We start from the raw sequence: 20,094 nt of genomic DNA on the forward strand, positions 1-20,094 counted from the left end.
CCCCCCCCTTCCCCTTTTTCTTCAGTAGAGACCTTGATTTGATACCAATCAATATACCATTGGAGACTTAGGCCAGAATGTACAGCAAATCCTCAAATAACCAACCAAACAGCAACGAAAAATCCTATTCCTAGAAGCCTAGATTTGAACAATATGACTACGAATCCGCCTCTGCATTCCGTGCCTCATTCCGCTATAAACACTCCGATTCTCATTCTCAGACAATGTCCACTCTGGAATCCCACCAACGGATATTCGACGATGACGCCATTATTGGTTGCATATATCTCCAGCAATCCAGAACGAGAGAATGAGAACTGTGCAGGTGAACCAAACGTGAATTCTCAACAATCAATGGCCTCAACCTAAACGAGGCGACGCTGACGCAAACTCTTGCCAAAGTGTGGTTGCATCAAACGGACATAGAGGCCATTCTTTGATATTAGATTATCATGGGACCCTTCTTCCACAATTCTCCCTCCGTTGAGAACTACAATGTTATCGACATGCCTCATCATTGCAGCTCTATGGGCTATCAAAATGGTTGTTTTGTTCCCCATGATTAATGTATCAAGAGCCTCCTGCACCACTCGACTAGATTCGGATTCAATGGACGAGCTTGCTTCATCCAATAGTAAGATGGGGGCATTCTTTAGCACGACGCGTGCTATTGCAATTCTCTGTTTCTGTCCCGGGGTCAAGTCAACACCCCTCATCCCCACATGCGTATCATAACCATGCGGCAAGCTGCTGATGAAATGGTGAGCATTTGCTATTCTGGCTGCCTCTTTCATCTCAGCCTCACTAGCATTGTGCCTTGCATATATAATATTTTCCCGAATGGTTGTCGAGAATATAATGGGTTCCTGCTGAACAAGACCGAGGTGGTTCCTCAACCATCTCAAATTATAAACTTTCAGATCTCGACTATCCAGTAAGACTTGACCAGCAACTGGATCATAAAATCTCTCAATCAAAGAAATTATAGTGCTCTTTCCTGACCCTGAAACTCCCACCACAGCTACAGTTTGCCCCCCATTTACTTTGAGACTGAAATTGCTCAGTACCAACAGTTCTGGGCGAGTTGGATAACAGAAGTCAACATTTTTCAACTCAAGGCTTCCATAAACATTAGGTGGTTTCATCGCTGAGTTTTCATCTGGCTCAATCTTCGGCACTCGATCTATGATTTCAAAAACTGAAATGAGAGATTTTCGGCGCTTCAGGATGTAAGGAGCCAACCCAAAAGGCTCTACAAGTGCAAATGTAGCAAAAGAGAAAACCATATACTCCTTGAGAGCAGTAGGTAGATCCATATGCTTCTTTTTCACAGAGCGTGCAGTGTACCAGAGGAGAAGGGCATTGCAGGCGAAAAGAAGGAACTGTGAAAAGCCAAATGCAAAGCCAATGGCCATTCCATGAAAGAAACTCTGCTTGAATATTTTCTTTAGTTGCAACCTGTAGAGCTCCATTACCTTATTACCAGCACAGAATGCTACAACAGTGTAAATGTTTCTAACTGCATCCTCGAGAACCAAAGATGCCTTCCTGTGCATCTCCTGAATTCCCCTTGAAAAACCAGCAAGCCATAATTTCTGCAATATTCAAATTGAATGATATAAGATTTTTCTGGGTAAAAAACCCAACAGTGGTTCTTCATTAAATAAAAAAAAACAAAGACGAGTACCATAGATCAAAGATAGTAGATAACTTGGACAAATGAAAGAATATACAGGAGCCGAAATAGCAGGACATAAGCTCGAGGACCCAATCAGACAACACCATGAAACAAGCACGAACTATATCTATATATACCTAGATTTGTACCTATACTTCAGCATACAAGGTCATTTGTTAAAAGAGAAGCCAACATATCACCACTTAGTATTAGTTTTTAGGAGATGCCCTGAAGATGATTAAAATTTAGTTTCAAATCCACCATATGTAGATGGTACAATATCCGTAATCAAACCTTATTACAGGATTTCACCTTGCATCAGTTCCCTTGCCTGAGGCAGTAACGGTAGCACTGAAAATTCATAACTGGAATTTGCAAAAGAAAAGTTTGAATTGATTTCCCTATATCAATTTGTGCACACGAACACATTGGTACTGCCAGTTTTGACTTTCACGTTTGGAGAACCAAAGGGCAAACTTGTTCTACCAGAGAGCGAAACTCTATTATTATAAGAAACAGAAAACTATACTTCTAACTCTGAATGTCATCCCCAAATTAATCAGAAAATTGGATCACAACTATGGTTCTAGTAGAAACATTTCAGCATTATAGAGCAAGACAGGATGAAAACCTGTGCGGTGGCAGAAATAGTGAGAACTGGTAGGGTTGCCAAAGCCACAAGTGCTAATCGCCATTGTAGCAGCACCCCAATAAGAAGAGCAACAACAACAGCAGCACTATCCTGTATAAATATTGACAGCCGATTGCTGAAAGCAGCTCGTACAAATGTGGCATCATTGGCCAAGCGCATGGATAAGGTATCAGCACTGTTTTCCTCTTCATCAAACCATCCTGCTTCATTTCGTAGCATTGCTGTCACAACATTGCAAAATGTAAGATAACATGCCGGCACATTACAATTCAATATCAAGAAAACTAGAATAATATTAAAAGAGTCAAGCACCTGAAAACATCATTCTACGAACTCGTTCAGTCATTTTCTCACCCATTATACCAAAGTAGAAATGCTGCAAGAAATTGGCAACGACAGTCACTATACCCATACAAGCAATGATCAAGCACCATTTGTCTACTTCCTGTCTCAAGTGACGACCTTCATCAACTCTGTAGTATGCTGTTACTATCAGTGCGATTACATAAGCAAGAAGCGGATTGAAAGAACCAAAGATAGCAGCACCAATGCTTCCTAACACAGCATACAGCCATTCAGCAAAACTAAGTTGTGCAAGCCTCCAAAATGATGGTGCCTTCTTATAATTTCTACATTTTGCTTGATTCGCTTTCAGGGGAAAGTCATCTGAATGACTATGGGGGCGGCTAAAGGCTTGTGAATGGGACCGCTCATTTTTCGGATCAGATGTCAGAAGGGGTGAAATGGGGGATTCAGGGTCCGAACCATTTGACGTTTGGTGATTAGCAGATTGGACATCAATCTTGGGTAACTCTGGTAGTCTCATTTCAAAACTATCCTGCCTTTTTATTGATGGTTCCTTATCTTCTGAATCCAAGGCCTGACCATTTTCCAACACTTCTGCTGGTGGGCTATTAGCTTTTGGTGACTCCTGTGAGTTAAAAGTGTTATCACCCATCCGGAAGATGCCAGTAGTTCTCTGAAGGGAGGGTGATTTCATCATTTTCGGAGATGATGGTTCTTGGAAGCTATTACTTGCCGAAGAATCCTTTTCAATTTGGAAAGTGGCAGTTTCCTTGTAGCTCACTGGCATCCTGCATGAACAGAACCATAAAGTGAAACTTGTCAAGGAGAAAAATGAAATTCTATTTAAAAATAGAGACTATTCTGTAGCTGCATACACCCCTGTACGGATACTGCCATGATAACCATGGACAATCCTAAACTAAGTCAAAGAAAGAACAGCTGCTCTTGTACCATACCTCCTAGGAAGTTTTGCAGCTTCTTCATTTTTGAGAAGCTCCGCATAGAGGCCATCCAGGTTTAATAACTCATCATGGGTACCCATTTCAACTAGTTGGCCTTCCTCCATCACAGCTATGTAATCAGCATTCCTTATAAGACTAAGCCGCCGAGCTATAATTATAGTTGAACGCCCCAACATAAGGACATCTAGAGCTTCTTGAACGGCTTTTTCAGCTTCAAAATCAAGTCCACCAGTAACCTCATCAAGCAAAAGAATTGAGGGGTTCAGAAGTACTGCTCTGGCAATTGAAAGTTTTATTTTTTGCTCTTCCGTCAATGCTAAGCCTGCTCTTCCCACCTGAGATACATAGAAGGAAAAGAAGGATCTTCAAAAACCGAACAGCAGAAAAATCCATTAACAACATAATAAATAGATATTTCCATGTCTAATTTTTCCTTCCATGATTCACCTGTGTATCATATCCTCCCTCAAGTGAGGTAATAAATGTATGCGCATGCGCTATTTTAGCAGCTTCTTGAATTTGGTCCATTGTAGCATCCCGCCCATAAGCAATATTGTCTCTTATACTTAAACTCAGCAAAGCAGGCTCCTGTGTGACTAGCCCTATCTGACTTCTTAGCCACTCCAGTCTCAGGTTTTTGATATTTTCTCCATCCAAAAGAACTTCTCCTGCACCACAAAATGGAAAAACCATTAGAATCAGCAAGCAGAAATTCTTGCTACAGATTTCAGTACAACCTTAAATGAGAAAGCTAACACAAAGCATGAAAGCGAAATCTGACTCCCATACCTAAAGTTGGATCATAAAACCGCTCCATGAGGGGGATAATACTGCTCTTTCCTGAACCATTTCTGCCAACGAGTGCTACAGCTTTCTTAGCAGGTACAGTGAGGTAAAAACCACTCAATATGGGGATCTCAGGACGAGATAGATAACTGAAATATACATTTCGAAACTCAATATTTCCTTGTACAGTCACTAGGGCACTTCCCTCGTGATTAACAGTAGAGGATGATCGACTTATCATCTCAAAAAGTCTATAAGCAGCAATTCGACCTTGGTCAAATGAGTAGAAGTTTGTTGCCGCTTGATTCAGCCCACTGTACAGGTTTGAATTAATACACAAGTAAAAGGAATAAATGGCATGCATGATCTCCAAAAAAAAATTATTAGAAAAAAAGAAAAGAAAAAGAAGATGCTTACAGGCCACTTAATATTACAGCAAAAAGGGCTGTTATAATTTCACCACCATGAGCTTCACGACTAGTAACCAGGAACCTTCCAACCCACAGTTGCAGGGCACAAGAACAAATGGCAAGGCCATAAGTGAATCCAAGTCCAAGTCCTTGCACAAGACTTATCAATATGCCATATCTTAGAGTTGCTTGCAGTGATGTAGCATACGAATACTTGGCCAATGTTTCATTTGTAAATGCATATAACGTCCTAATGTGAGATACTGCCTGCATAAGTTGAGAAGTAAGGACATTTAAACAAAAAATGGCATAAACCACTTCAATAAAATGACAACTGCCAGAAATCAAGACTCAGCGGGACCAAGAAGATAAAGAAACAGCTTCTGTCAATATTAGTCATAAATATATGATATTATGACATAGAACAGAAAGAATTCTCTTTAATCCCATGGGGTTTAAGGCAAGATTTTATCTTTAGCATAAAATGATAACAAACCTGTTCAGCAATGCTAGCTGCTTCAGCATATGCATCTTGAATATTCTCAGCAAGCCTATGAAGAAATATATTTGATATTCCTCCAGCAGCCACAATAAAAGGACCAGTGGCTAATGTTATAGCCGCAATCTGCCAACAGTTGATGAATCCAATAATGAGACCACTGAAAAATGTAGCCATGTTATGAATATAATTTCCAACCTGCATTTTCAGAGAAAAATGAAAAGATTAGACAAGACACAAGCACCAAGGGATCAAATTAGGAAGGCCACTTTTATTTGTCACAGGAAAAGAAGTTGTATGTGTGTGTTTGAAGGGTGGATGCGAATGAGGAAATAGATTAGCTTTAGACATACTTTTTCACTAAGAGCAGACTGAATGAGCAACACATCACTCAATACTTGGCTCACAATGTCCCCGTTGTTCCCATAGGTATCAAAAAAACTCATATCCTGGTTAAGTAATACTTGAACATATTTTGACCTGATGACAGCAGTCTGGCGTTCTCCTGTCAGAATCCAGCATGAGACCTCTATTACACATAAAACAAGTTAGTACCAATGTATGCAAAGGATCGTCTACCGGAAGCACAGAAATGTGATAAAGAGTAGTTCTGCTAATGAACTTTACCAATCCAACCAGCAGCAAAAACACCAGCGGCAATATAAACGATGGACAAAGAAAGCTGCAGGCAGACAAATAAATCAGTTATGGAATAAATTCTCATACGTTCAACTTCTATTTCAGTTATAGATACTGATTAAAAAGACAGTATAATGCGAAAACAAAAATGCGTCAGAAAAAAAAAGGGCCTTTGGTTCTATAGACACAAGGAGAAAAAACAGAAAAACAAAAGCCTCAACCAATTCTTAATGCAAAAGAGAGAATTTTATTTCAAATATATACTTTTCGCAAGGGGCTTGTAACTCAATTAACATTCACCTCTGCACCCGAGGTCCCAATTTCAAATCCCCCTTTCCCACATCTCTCGTATAATATATACATTTAAATAATGCAAAAACATCAGAAACAAACAAGTACATACTTTTTCTCAGCATCAATCTATTCTTAATAATGCAGTTTATTAACTCTCTAGCGCATCAACGTCTGTCAGTAGTAAAACAAGTAATGGATAAACCTATGCCCCTCAGATGTGATCTCACATCCTTTGAGATGACTTCAGCTGAACTACTAAATAACCACGTTTCTTATCATATTAACAGGATTGAAATCTAAGCAGAACTTTCATTATCTACAATCATGATTTATACACAAACTTGTTTCAATTACTTAGGAGCTAGTTAAAGAAGAATTTAACCGATAGATTGTAGACTGTAAGTTCCATGAGGAAAAATAAGCAGAAAACGGAAATTCTCGGTGACAACATTTTGGTAAGCCGGTGATTGTAGTAAGGGAAACTTGTTAAAGCACAATCGATTAAACTCCCTACCAAGTAGCGATTCACTATGACATAGTGATCCCTAATGCTCAAACTAAAAAGGACAATAAAACAAATTACTAAAGAATTCAAATTTTCTCCACGTATGGCAACCCGAACACCATCCAGCCACTATAAAACTGAAACAATTAGTTTCATATACTAATCCTACACTTGAAGCAGGCCATGTCCAGCTTAAGCTAACCAAAAAACAAAACTTTACCTACAAAATTGAATTGAATGCTATTTGAACCCGAAAAAATAATTTTGAATACTCTATCTCACACTTAAACATCAATTTCAGCTTACTCTATCAGAAATATAACCCAATAACCCAAGTTAAATTCTTTTACTTCATCAACTAAACCAAAAACAAAAAATATGGGGTTTTGAGAAACCGAGATAACTCACATCCATAAACTTCTGGAACTGCTCCTCGTTCATTTGCGGCGGCTCGCCCTTGTGGTCACGCTTGACCCAGAGTACATGAATAATCTTACCGAAGTAGTGCAAGTACACCACCAGAGCCGTCCCGTGAGCCGCCGCGGCGAGCGACCCAACAGTCATCAGAACCCAATCGAGCCGGTCAGCGCAGGTGAACAGCCTCGAGAAGGGCACGGCAGCTGGCGGCGGCTCCATCTCCTCCTGCTCCTCCATCTCCTCCTCCAGCTCCATCGGCTGAGCCGACGCGTCGATACTCTGCTCCATATACGGCGAAGGCGACTCTGGCGGCTCCGACACCTCTGAGACCGGCGTCAAGGGCTGTATATGGGGCGGGGACCACCCGAACAGCCCCCGATTTATCATCATCTTGGCGGAGCCGGCGAAATTACGGCTCCCTCGCTCCTCCTACCCTCTCTCCTCACTCCCCAAAACCCAAAACCTAATTTCACCTATTTTTTCTCTCGCTCTAAATTTAGCACAGATCCACTAAATTTAGAGGAAAAATCTCGACGCTTTTGGCTTCTCTGCAATTTTCGATTGCTTTCGCGATTCTGCTTCTGCTTTTCGGAAAATCAGAAAGGGAAAGAGATGGAGGAAGAAGACGAAGGAGGAAGGGGACGATTCCTCAAGGATCGTCGATGGTTTGGCGACTGGGTCAAACAAGGCGGAGAAAGACAAACAAGGAAGAAGGTATTGACTCCCAAACCCGCCAAAAAAAAAAACCCCAAAATTAAATTAAAATTCAAAAATAAAAGGGATAATGCGGCAAATGAAAGCATAAATCTTTCGATTTTGTATTTCTGTAATTTGGAGGGGGTAACGGTCAAACGCCGGCGATGATGGCATGCGCACCTGGATGGGGCTCTTTTGGGGGTAGTTTGGTAATTTCGAGGCGGAATGATGGTGTTGGTAAATGTGTGAACAGCTGTGTGTGGGTGGTGGAAGTTACGCTGGAGTCCTTCGGGTTGCGATGCGGGAGGGTGACACGTGTCTGCTTCGGTTATATGTTTGGTTTTTCGTTAATATTTAATTGGAATTGAAATATATTAAAACTTTTTTGGGTTTTTTTTGGAGTTTATGGATGTCATAACGTCTTTGTTTAATAACGCATAATGTAAAATCATTTTTCACATGTTATAAGAACATATAACATTACAATAACAGTGAATCCGTTATAATTTATTGGGCGTGTGAGGAGTGGGACTGAAATGAAGAGAAAAAAAAAACATGATTGAGAAAAATTGGAAAGGGATGAGCTTGCTTTTTTTGTGACAGTCCATTCCATCTGTTTTTTCTCAATTGTTTTTTCATGTGCTTCCTTAGGTGGTACCATTTGTTAATTAATTGTTGCAATGATCATTGCCAAGCTGTTATTCTCCCTTTTTTTCATTTGATTTTAGTTTCTATTATTTCTTTGTTTTGTGTCCTCGTGCAAAGAAAAGAAACGGTTTGGGGGGAATATCTCATTGACAACTTAAAAGGGTTACATTGTTTTAGCAACTTTCTTTCATAATTTTCCAGATTTTCTAGTCTCTCTCCCTTCCACCTTCCTCTTCTCGATCATCCTCACACCCCATTGCCTCATCTCGCCCCTTCCTCAATTCATGGTTCTTCTCCTCCCATCACCCTTATGCGCTTGATTGTTATTTTTTGAACTCAACAGTTATCGGCAAAGATATAATTTGAGTATTAAAGTGATTTTCACTAACATTAACAGTTGTAAAAAAATTCTGTCGCCGACCCTATTTGGCTTTGGGGTTGGCGACAATCTTCTTGAAAATCATTATTGGTCTCTTCTCTCTCCCTTTTCGTTTACTTTGTTTGATGTAGACCTGTGGCCGTGAAACGTTGTAGTCGTTGTGATCGTACTCTTTTTGGCCACTCACACAATAAACACAAGGTTTGGATCTGGTTATCATCCTCAATATAGGGTTGAAGCTGGAAGCTATGGAAGATGTTCAATTGCGTCGAGATTGGGTATAGCCAGAACAAAACTATGGGTTTAGGCAGTGCGGTGATATGGCTCTCGGATGTTCGAAGGATGTAGAGTGACAACATGATTTTATTCTTTTATTTTGTTTCTATCTAATAATTTCCATGAATTGTCTTCAAGTTTGGTTTTGATTTCTCTCTTTAAGAGAGTTGCTAGTTTGATTGTTCTCTATACGAGAGTTGCTTGATTTTATTTTTTGTTTTGGCATGCCATCTCTTTTGGATCCATGTGTGAAGGGTGGAGCTTTTTTATTTGCTAGATCTCCTTCGCTAGGTGTTCTGCAATCGTGGCGGTGATTATGTGATGCGGTCAACCCATGGGCATTGTACTCCTTGTCTCAATATATGGTTTGAGATTTTGTTCTCACATGATCTACGTGTAACACGAGGTTTAACTGTTTTATTGATATGTGTAATCTTTCGATCCTCGATGAGCTCAGACGAGTGCTTGAAGTCTACTCATTACTTTAAGTTTAGTGATGTTTTATTGTAATATTTTTAGCTCTAGTTTGCAAGGACTCTTCGGGGGTTGAGTTATTCACGATATGTATTTGTTATTTTTTTAGGGAGTTGTTATTAGCACTCAAAAAATCTCATTTGGCACTCCAAAACTTTATATAATTAGAAAGAAAAATTCACTGATAAGGAGTGTAGAATGAGATTTTTGAAGTGCTAATAACAGTTTTCTTTTTTTAATGAATGAAATATAGTACTTTTCTTGAATAAAGAAAAAAAAATTGTCAAAACTACCGTAATTAAGTATATTTAGGGTGCCTCAGTGCTTGGGGATGAATTTTAAGCCCGTATTCCACACGACACGTCTTAAGTGTACTCTTGACGCTGATGAATCGAAAAAAGTTGAAACGTCTCTGTTAGTTTTTATTGTCCCCCGTAAACTAGTCCTCTTTTTTAAAGAAGAAAACAAAAAATGTATTTATTTGTTATGATTTCGGGTAGCTAATCAAACTATCCTTGGATCGTAACTCTTGTTGTGCAGCACTCGATTAAATTAATTTAAGTTGCTTGTGTCACTTTAATTTAGGTTAATCAAATCAAACTACCTTTTCAAGTAAGCATTTTATTACCATTCGTTTACTTTTCGTTGGTATAATTTAGAATTCAATTATGTCTGCTTAGTGTGTATGGAGCGCAATCATGATAAGAGAAAAGAAATAGTTTTTGTGCATACTGAATCATACGAAAACATTATATAAAGACTTTTTGCTGTAATTGTCACTTAATGGAGTTTGATTAAAATTAAGCAATCTAACTTCACATCACATCAACCTATCCTAATCTACAAAAATACAAGCAAACAACAACCATGACAACGACAACTTCGTACAAAATTTTTAATTCAATTAATTTATTTTCAGAAGGTAGGCGCAAATTAGGGTTCGATTGAAGATATTTTTAAAATGAATAAGAGTACTTTTATAGAAAATATTTTGAAATTAATTTGTTGTAAAAATGTAAGTGAATACTAAAAAAAATACACTTGAAGTGCTTCTTACGAGAAACACAAGCACATAATTGATGTTTTTCGCAAGAAGCATTTTAAATGTTTTTGAAACCCAAAATTATTTTCTTTAAAACCGTTTTTAATCATTTTAAAAACATTCTCAAACGAGCACTTATAAAAATGTAGTATTAATATTTTATTTAGTATAACGCTATATTTACACTTAGTAGTTATTTTAGGCTAAATCACATAATTGATCAGACATAATAATTTGATCACGTATTTGTCATGCCAAATGACATCTAATATTATTAATGTTAACTTTAAATCATCCTCCTCGCAAGTTTATATAATGTTAGTTATTGACTAATCAAGAAATCATATTTAAACTTGATAAGAAGTCGAATATTATTGGAATCTACTGCGATCGTGTGACAATGAAAAGGGAAACTTTTTGTTGAAGATAAAGGAAAAAAGATGGACATGATGTCCATGGCCAAGAACTTCCATTAAAGAAGAGAGCAATGATACTTGTTCCAAGCTCCCACAAGAAACCACGTGGTTCACTTATCACGACCCACACTACATAACATAAGGCTCCGTTTGTTAAGTGAGATTGTGTTAGTAAAAATGAGATTAGTTCGGACTCGCTTGTTACATGGTATTAAGTGAGGAGACGATAGTTTTGAGATAGGTGTGAGGGCAAATTAACAAAAAACAGATTAGGTCGGACTCGACTTATCTTACTTTTCACAAGCATATGTATTTTACAAATTATCACACACCTAACTTATTAAGTTAGAGAAATTGAAATCCGTATTTCACTTCAACTAAGATAATGACAAATCATTTCACCTTTTTAGTTGGAACTTTAGACGGTTCTCGAAAAAAGATAGCTAAAAAGATTATTCCTAGAGTTGAGATTAAAAAGAATGTATAAACCCAATGTCTTTGATCCTGACAAGTTTGGACAAGATTATATCTCAAAAGAATTACATTTTTTAAAATTTAAAATTAAATGTTTGAATTTATTGAAAAGAGATAAAAATAACTGTGAGGATATTACGTGATTAGTTGATATTCAAAATATACAATTCAAGTAGGCAAGTCAAAAAACGATGGTTGAATCAAAATAATTCCTTTAAAAGTTCTATTTTTTTCAGGGGGTAATATGAATGTTATCAAAACACTAGCTATGGCCATCACTAACATGGCATTTTTCACAAGAAAAAAAAAAAGGTAATATTTAGACTTAATTGGGGGTTTTTCAAGTCAAATTCTAAGGTACAGTTGTTGTATGCGACAACACATCCACAAGTTAGTGCAACTCCTTATATATTGGTTTCGTCCTTTATAAGTATGATAACTCATTTTCGTATGATAATTCAAGAATTTCTCGTTTGGAAGGAATTTTGAACCATTTCACTGTTTAATTTTTCAACTCATTTTCCTATCCTCCATCTCCACTTTGAGTTAAACACGAGCCATATATTATATACTGATTGAAACCTCAATTGTTTATTTTTTATGTTATCTGTATCAAAAGATAATTGTTAGTATGAGCGTTACGTGATCATGCTTGTGCAACTATCCAATAATAAGATATGTTGCTGAAGGTAAGAGCAGCAAAGTCAGACCAAGTGAAGTTAATTGCCCTACTTAACTTTTCCCTCTCAAACAAATAAGTAAAACTTGAGTAGGTCAGTCTCACAGCGTACTTGATTAGACTCCCCACAAAAAAACTGAGCTCATTATATTTGAGTATCGTTCAACTTCATATAGGTATAATCACCAATGAACACAAATTTTCATTGGTGGGAGTCTTAACTAGTCACATGATTAAACTGTCGAACTTAAGTTTTTCGACCAATAAGGATTTTCTTCCTCTTTTTGACGTGGCAAGAAAATGCCTAACAAATGCAAGGTGTGTCCTATAACAAGTATAACGGATAAGTCGTCCAAAAAATGGAAGGAAATAGATAAGGTGATCGCCACAAGACTCCACACACGCACACACCGAGTCCATTTTTCTTCCTGCTTCACCCACTTTCAACAAAACCACCAACAATGGCGACCCTGCAGAACTCACCCTCCCTCCACAGGACCCCTGTCCTTAACTCCTTCACCAAGGTACACACACACTCTCTCTCTCTCCCTCCCCTTTTCTGCTGTAACTCTCTGAAATTCAATGCCTTGTTTGAATTTACTTTCTTTTTTTTCACCTGGGTAACTGTTGGGTTTGTGGCAATCAGCTACACAGGCAAAGCACATTCCATTGCTGTAGAAAAAGTAATTCTTTTTCGGTAAGAGCAGAGCAGGCTTCAGCAACTTCTACATGCTCTCCTTCTCAAGGTCCTTTCTTGCTTTCTACTTTTATTTGTGGAATTCAATCCGCATTGTTACGTTTTACTGCCCTTTCGTAAATTTGTAACCAGCCATCAATTTTCGGTCTTTTTGATAAAAATAAAAAAACCCAATTGAGGTCATAGTAGAAACTAGAAAAGAGAGATTTTTAGCACTTTATACATGAATCCCACGTCGAAAAATTGCCAAACTAAATTACAATAATAATAAATGGTTTCATCCCTAATGAAACCGAGACCTTTCGTGACAAAACTTCCCGCATGTTGTGTTAGTAGGTGGTGAGATGCTAGTCACTGACAATGACAATCTGTGATTAGTAATGTTGCTTAGTAGTGGGACGTTGTACCGCTTCATCATGTTTCCCTTTAATTTTCCATCTAATTTGGTGTTTATCTTTGGCAGATAGATCTGGGAGACGCCAAGTGCTAGCAGCAGGAACAGTTGCTTCTTGGGTTCTTCTAACCAACCAACATTCTGTATCATGTAAGGAATTATAACAATGTCGATTGTTCAGTGCTTTTCCTTTTAAGTTTAGCTTTGTAGTACTATGCTTTCTAAATGTCGTTGAATTCTAGACAGTTTTTAAGTAGCAACAATGCCAATTATGTTAAGTGAGTTGCTGATTAATTTTGACTGATATCCTAAAAGAACACCTTTGATATGGCTCAGTTGCTGCAGAAAATAAAAAGGGATTTATTCCTGTCACCGACAAGAAAGATGGATACGAATTTGTCTACCCTTTTGGATGGCAGGTGAGAGTTTTCTGCGTTTCATCAGTGTCGGGACTGTGTGCTTGACCCTTTGTTGTTGTGGCCAATTTTTTGATGGTTATTTCGTCTGGAGAGTGCACAGGAAGTAACCATCGAAGGTCAAGACAAGGTATTCAAGGATGTCATTGAGCCATTGGAGACTGCGAGTGTGACACTGTTCCCAACCGTCAAGCAAGATATCAAAGAATTCGGGCCACCGCAGCAGGTGGCTGAAACTTTGATCAAGAAGGTTCTGGCTCCTCCTACCCAGAAAACAAAGCTGATTGAGGCAGTAGAGGTTTGTTCCATGTGATTTTTTGGTGTGTCTAGCATTTAGGTACTCGGTTCAACTTCTCCGTGCTTTCAGTAGTTTACTGATAATATATATGTTAAACTACGACAAAACTGCAAATCAATGATTCAACGTCCTCCCTAGGCATTCAGTATTATCGTAAGGCATTGTTTGTGATAAAGCTGCTGAAGTTCATCCATCGTTGTTGCATAAAACAGCAATGCAGATGCACTAGCTACCTTATATGGAATTGAATCTGCTGTGATATGTGCTTTATGTTGATTTGTTGCTTTTGTATCTATGGTGCAGCACGACATCGATGGGAAAACATATTACACATTTGAGTTCCTTGCTAAGGCTCCAAACTATACTCGCCATGCTCTCAGTACAGTAGCTATTGGCAATGGTAAGGAAACGAAACCTGTGTAATGCTTCTTAGTTTACTTCATAGCTCGATAGCAGGTATCAGTATTTTGTCTTTCTGGTTATGACTGGCCTTGCAATGCAGGCAACTTCTACACGTTGACGACGGGGGCTAACGAGAGGAGGTGGGAAAAGATGAAAGACAAGTTACACACCATCGTCGATTCCTTCAAGCTTTTCAAAGTCTTCGATTAACAATTTGATTGAGGAACGGCTCACGTTGGGTTGCAGTTTGCAAACTATATACTGATATGAGGCCAAAATCAAATTTTCCTTTAATTTTGTACTTTGAGAGTGTAGGAGAGTGGAAAGATCATTTTTTCTTCTGAAGAAATATATTCATTCAGATATGAAATATCTGTTAATGTACCAACCAGCAATTCGTCTAGTGCTACCATTCTTTCCAATGTTGAAAGCGTTCCAAATTTGAGTCACTCCTGCTATTGATCAAGAAAGAAATCCGCTTATGTAGGAAAAAAATTGGGTTGATTTACATGCAACAAAATTAAAATGAGGAAGCGACTTTTAATAAGGAAAAGTGATTGGAGAATTGGAAATTCAAAGGTTAATCGATTATTTGTTGATGCAATATCCCAAAAGTAAATGTTGTGGACTTTTCGTGTTGTTTAGATTAACGTAATTTTGGTTTGACATGTTAATTTTGAGCTCTTAATATATAGATTCAAAGAGAACTACGAGATCTACAAGACTTGTTATATAACAAGCGTAGTCAAAATTTGGCCCAAGACTTGTTATTAACAAGCCCGATCAGAATTTGGCCAAATTATAGCGTTTAATTTAAATAAACGGGATTTTATTATTTTGTGCAATTTTGATATTTGTTTACTTCCTTTCTTATTTGGATTCCTACGATTAAGTTACATTATAAATAAGTCATTTTGGCCATAAGTTAGTAATATTTTTTACTATTCTTGAATAAACATGAGTTTTCTCTCTATTTTCCTTGTGCTCTACGACTTGCTAGTCGTTTTCTAAGGAGGTAAATGTGTTCGATTTTCCTTGTTAAATCCCGCCGCGTCAATTCTCGAGAGCTAAGGCCATCTCCAATCGAAGGCTCCAGATGGCCAAAAGGCTAAACATGGCCCAAAAATCGTCTCCAACCGAGGGCTAGGCCAAAGGGCTTGTGGGCCTCACTGGACAAAAAAAGGCCAAAGGGCCAACTGACTGGCCCAACCCAGCCAACCAGTCCCGGGTTGGGCTAGAAATTTGAATGCAACGGCTAGTGGAAGTCAACATGACATATTTAATCGTAGGCCCAAAGGTGATTTGTTCAAAGCTTCGTTGGGATGTGGTTTTTATAAGCATGTTTGGTTTCTAAACCCTCATATTTAACTTGAAATATATAAGTTGTATTTTTTAAATTTTACTTGTATTTATTAAATTTAAGTTGTAGTTTTTAAATTTAAATAATAAATTATGTTTGGCCTTTTAGACCTCGGTTGGAGACGTTTTTTGTGAAAAGGCTAAAAAAAGTCCTATGATCATTTGACCTTCAGTTGGAGATAGTAAGAAATATGACATTTTACTGTTCATAATATTAATATCTAAGAGGGCCAGGCCAGAGGGCTAAAATGAACCACCTGGGCAGCCTTTGAATGGAGATAGCCTAAATGACTCCCAAGTTAGAGGTTGCAAAACAAGAGAGCAAATAAAGCATACGGTAAAAGGCTGTATTGTACCAATGGCACATTGTAAAAACTAAATTTTAAACGCATCGCATTGCCATAAAATGCAAATATAGCTCCCAATACAAATTAAAGAAAACCAAACTAATGCAGGAGTACTGATACAGTGCAACTACTAACAAAACTGTCATAGCCACAATGGAATCGCTTGGAACCAAATAAAAAGATGATACAGCTTGAACTTAAATGATCCCGATCTTGTTGGCAACATCCAACGCATCATAGTCCGGTGTCAACCTGACGTAAGCCTTCTTCGTTCCATCAGGCCTGCACAACACAGGTCATACGTTAGATAAAGCTTCACGAAATCCTCAATTAACCTAAGGAATGTAAACTTGTTGGTTCCAGCAAGAAAATTTGTTTATGAACTTACTATAACACTGATACGCAAACAGAAACATTGATTACAAAGATACGCACACAAAAACGAGTATAAATCCATAACATCTACCATTCTACCTGATCAAGGTGTTCACTTTCTTGGTCTGAATGTCGTACATCTTCTTCACTGCATCCTTGATCTTCTTCTTGTCCGCTCGGATGTCAACAATGAAAACAAGGGTGTTGTTGTCCTCAATCTTTTTCATTGCAGACTCAGTGGTCAATGGATACTTGAGAATTTGGTAATGGTCCAATTTGTTCCTTGGTATTGCACTGATGCGGGGATACTTGGGGTTCCTTTCCTTCTTCAATGTCCTTGGCCTGTGGAATGTGACGGATGTCCTGATCTTCTTGGCCTTCTTCTTAAAAGCAGGGCCTGATTTCACAGCCTTGGCAGTCTTCAAGGCTTGGGCCTTGGGATCACTTTTCTTTGTGCTTGCAACTGCAAGAGGCAAACGAATAACAATTGAGGTTAAATAGCATAATCATGGAAACTAACTTGTCATTTAACTACGATTTAAAAAAGCAAAAATTCAATTAATCTTACGCCATTCTTGTCAGCAATAAAAATTAACACATAAACGGATAAATCATATTCCGCGAGTTCCACAAGACAACACCACACATTATGTATGATAGTACCTCAGATCAAAATGAAAATTCATAACATGGAAAATAACATGTCGTCTAACTATGACGCAGGTTCGCGAACCTCACTCTACTTAAACACGCATCGAAAACAAACATACACACTAGTGTATTAGCTACCAAAGTTAAACCAGACAAACTAGAAAAGCAGTGAAATGAGTATTAGTGGCATCCAAAAATGAGTTTCGCAATCAGTAATCACATGAATCAAATACGTTAAACCAAACAATACGTTTTCCCCAAAAACCTATTTTGTCAAAGTAATCGACTACATCAAATACAGCAATTAAAACCCATCAATTCATTTTTTCAATAACCATTTTTCACAATGCAATCGACTACACAAACACAGCAATTAAAACCCAGTAATTCAATTTTTTTTTCCAATTTCTTGGTATTATACAATATATATATATATATGTATGTATAGGTTGTATGAGAAAGGAGGTACCTTTAGCGGGGGCCATTGCTCCAAGCTCTGCGGGAAACAATCCTACCTAATAAACATTTCGTAGAAACAAAAAATAAGAACAAATTTAACCAATACGAACAGAAACAAGAAAAGAAAAAAAAAACTCATAACAAACGAGACAAAATCTAGAAATATAATTAACCAACAAATTATGCGAAATCCCAGAGTCTTTAAGTACAAATCGAACTCATTTAAGCTTCGTCAATGGAGGTATCTGGTTAGAAACCTGCTCTAGATTTCACAGATGGCGGTAAAAGGAGGGAGTTTGGAAGAAGTACCTGTAGACGAAGAGCAGCAGCTGCGGCCGAGGTGTAGGGTTTTCTAGTGGAGAAGACGAATCTCATCTGTTTATATAGTTACTTTCATTTATTTACTCCAAAAGCCCTTATTCGCTATTGGGCTTTTATGTTTGGGTCTTACTATATGGATATTGGGCCTCCATTTGGGTCCATATCATACAAATTTGATTTTTTTAGGACGTCGCATGAGCCCAGTGTTTGTAGGATTGTATTGTGATTATCATTTTTGAGTATTGTACAATTTAATTATGGAGTGCCGATGTATGACAACACATTTTTACAAAACTTTTGACACAAGATTTTGTGGGGCTCACTCCATAATGTATATCAATGATCCGATTCATTTATCGTTTAAGTCTTCCATATCATATCTACTAAAAATCATTTAAATCTGAATGAGCTCCTTAATTATATTAAGGGTAACTTTGGATGCGGTTCTTATTTATCAACGTTCTTTGATTGAAATCTTGTTAGTTTTCAGTTTTTGATTGGAGTCCCTGAAATTAATACAATAATACATTTCTATGTAGGTTATAAATTTGATATTTGTAGTTACTTATATTAATGAGATATTAAATAAAATTCATGATTTGTTGGGTTGAAAATATTCAAAAAATAAATTATACTTATATAAAAAAAGTATAATTTATATTAAGGACATGATTTGTCATTAAGATAAATTATATTTAAATAAAACACATTATTTGTCATTACTTATATTAATGACATTTTACATACAAAAAATTGGTAATTTTTATATGATACTATTTACATACAAAAAGTTGGTACATTTTATACAAAAAAGGTAGTACGTTTTAGATGAAAAAATTAGTACATATTATATACAAAACAATGGGTACATTTTATATAATAAAACAATGGGTACATTTTAGATTAAAAAAATTAAATACATCTTACATTAAAAAATAGGTACATTTTACATAAAAAAACATGGTACTTACAAAAAAAAATTTGGTATATTTTACATATAACAAGGTGGAACATCTTTAAAGAAAAATAGGTACATTATCAATAAATTATTGGTACAAAAAAAAAAGGTTGAAAAAATGTGTAAAAATAAAGGTTTGAAAAATATGGACATAAAAAGAAATTAATATATGGGTACAAACTAAAACTGAAAAGAAAATTTGTACAATTTGAAAAAAGGGCTGCAAATTAAAATGGGTACAAACTAAACATAAAAATATATGATACAAAATTTACCCATAAGTCTGTGTGTGTATCAAATGTAACGTTTCTAACACTAAATGAATATATTTATTAATAAATTTAATTATTTTGATATGTAAAATATTTTAGTATTGAAATAATTAATGATGTTTATTAAAACCAAGGGACCTTGATAAAAAATTGAAAATGAATAAGGTTTTGATCAACGGAGTTGAAAAATGAGGGATGAGAACCTAATTTCTCCTTATATTAATGTCCCAAAAACTATGATCAAATTATACAAATTGAATGCAATCGTAAATATATATCTTAACAATTACCAAGTCATTCATTCTCATATTTAGCAGCATATTTGTACGAAGGGGTATTCAATAAGGAACGAAACAAGAAGAAAACGAAAGGCAACGAAAACAAATTGTTAAGCATAGCAATACATAATATTGTAGACATTAATGCCTTCACTTCCAAACAATCCCGCTTAGGGATCCTACGATCGTCAGAGTAAGAGTTCTCATTTATCATCTCCTTCGCTTTACTTTAATTATCCAGCATCATGTAAGTTGCAACATCTTTAACGTACCCTTCCCCGCCACCAGCTGACCCTTCGGCGGTAGCTTGAGCAGCACAAGGCACCTCGATAGATATAGTATATTTGCTATGTGGACAAACGGCCCTAGGGTCATCAGCAGCATACCGGTGGTAGCTCCCACGCATGTACATCTTCTTGGCCATTGATTTATCACTTGTCACCAAATGTGGATCATCAGCCATATAAATTGCTCCGAAAGGACTAGTTTGGAGTCGTTGCGTATTTTCTTTTAAACTGTTTTTGTTATGTTTTAAGACTAATCAACTGTAAAATAAAACAATTGATAGTTTGACAAACCATACAAGTATTGTGGGTATGAAAACAGTGTAAAAACGTTGGTAGTAAAAAATATTG

At 37.0% G+C, this 20,094-nt stretch overlaps 3 protein-coding genes across 5 annotated transcripts; 1 reads left to right on the top strand and 2 right to left on the bottom strand.

Annotated features, from left to right (window-relative positions):
- Window positions 1-3: 3 nt before the first annotated feature.
- On the bottom strand, window positions 4-7,921 carry LOC137719648 (ABC transporter B family member 20). 3 transcript variants are annotated; one of them, XM_068458682.1, is made up of 11 exons: window positions 7,140-7,921; window positions 5,921-5,975; window positions 5,647-5,798; window positions 5,291-5,491; window positions 4,802-5,061; window positions 4,388-4,698; window positions 4,046-4,266; window positions 3,593-3,933; window positions 2,643-3,424; window positions 2,310-2,551; window positions 4-1,595 (listed from the first exon to the last, which is right to left on the bottom strand). In XM_068458682.1, exons 1-11 carry the CDS (start codon window positions 7,536-7,538, stop codon window positions 366-368), a joined length of 4,194 nt encoding a protein of 1,397 aa, XP_068314783.1. In that variant the 5' UTR covers window positions 7,539-7,921; the 3' UTR covers window positions 4-365. The 3 variants fall into 3 exon arrangements, with proteins under 3 accessions (XP_068314783.1, XP_068314782.1, XP_068314784.1); XM_068458681.1 differs by having other exon boundaries at window positions 5,647-5,822; window positions 7,140-7,920; XM_068458683.1 differs by lacking the exon at window positions 7,140-7,921 and having other exon boundaries at window positions 5,647-5,820; window positions 5,921-5,962.
- Window positions 7,922-12,612: 4,691 nt separating this feature from the next.
- Window positions 12,613-14,820, top strand: LOC137721385 (psbP-like protein 1, chloroplastic). Its single transcript, XM_068460479.1, has 7 exons — window positions 12,613-12,756; window positions 12,879-12,978; window positions 13,393-13,473; window positions 13,660-13,742; window positions 13,843-14,037; window positions 14,341-14,437; window positions 14,540-14,820. Exons 1-7 carry the CDS (start codon window positions 12,694-12,696, stop codon window positions 14,647-14,649), a joined length of 729 nt encoding a protein of 242 aa, XP_068316580.1. The 5' UTR covers window positions 12,613-12,693; the 3' UTR covers window positions 14,650-14,820.
- Window positions 14,821-16,131: 1,311 nt separating this feature from the next.
- LOC137720062 (large ribosomal subunit protein uL23z) lies at window positions 16,132-17,990 on the bottom strand. The gene is made up of 4 exons (XM_068459068.1): window positions 17,940-17,990; window positions 17,641-17,686; window positions 16,620-16,983; window positions 16,132-16,427 (listed from the first exon to the last, which is right to left on the bottom strand). Exons 2-4 carry the CDS (start codon window positions 17,654-17,656, stop codon window positions 16,343-16,345), a joined length of 465 nt encoding a protein of 154 aa, XP_068315169.1. The 5' UTR covers window positions 17,657-17,686; window positions 17,940-17,990; the 3' UTR covers window positions 16,132-16,342.
- Window positions 17,991-20,094: the final 2,104 nt, after the last annotated feature.

The sequence above is a fragment of the Pyrus communis genome, chromosome 16 (assembly GCF_963583255.1).
Source record: "Pyrus communis chromosome 16, drPyrComm1.1, whole genome shotgun sequence".
Lineage (NCBI taxonomy): Eukaryota > Viridiplantae > Streptophyta > Magnoliopsida > Rosales > Rosaceae > Pyrus > Pyrus communis.

What these genes read in the sequence shown, in the direction of transcription:
- LOC137719648 (XM_068458681.1), bottom strand. Translation starts at nt 7,538, where the DNA reads ATGATGATAAATCGGGGGCTGTTCGGGTGGTCCCCGCCCCATATACAG. An exon ending in AGTCTGCTCTTAGTGAAAAA is followed by an intron (nt 5,492 to 5,646) that starts GTATGTCTAAAG and finishes CTGAAAATGCAG; the next exon opens with GTTGGAAATTATATTCATAA. An exon ending in TCGTAGAATGATGTTTTCAG is followed by an intron (nt 2,552 to 2,642) that starts GTGCTTGACTCT and finishes ATGTTGTGACAG; the next exon opens with CAATGCTACGAAATGAAGCA.
- LOC137721385 (XM_068460479.1), top strand. Translation starts at nt 12,694, where the DNA reads ATGGCGACCCTGCAGAACTCACCCTCCCTCCACAGGACCCCTGTCCTT. An exon ending in TACATGCTCTCCTTCTCAAG is followed by an intron (nt 12,979 to 13,392) that starts GTCCTTTCTTGC and finishes TATCTTTGGCAG; the next exon opens with ATAGATCTGGGAGACGCCAA. An exon ending in CAACCAACATTCTGTATCAT is followed by an intron (nt 13,474 to 13,659) that starts GTAAGGAATTAT and finishes GATATGGCTCAG; the next exon opens with TTGCTGCAGAAAATAAAAAG.
- LOC137720062 (XM_068459068.1), bottom strand. An exon ending in AAAGTGAACACCTTGATCAG is followed by an intron (nt 16,428 to 16,619) that starts GTAGAATGGTAG and finishes TGTGTTGTGCAG; the next exon opens with GCCTGATGGAACGAAGAAGG.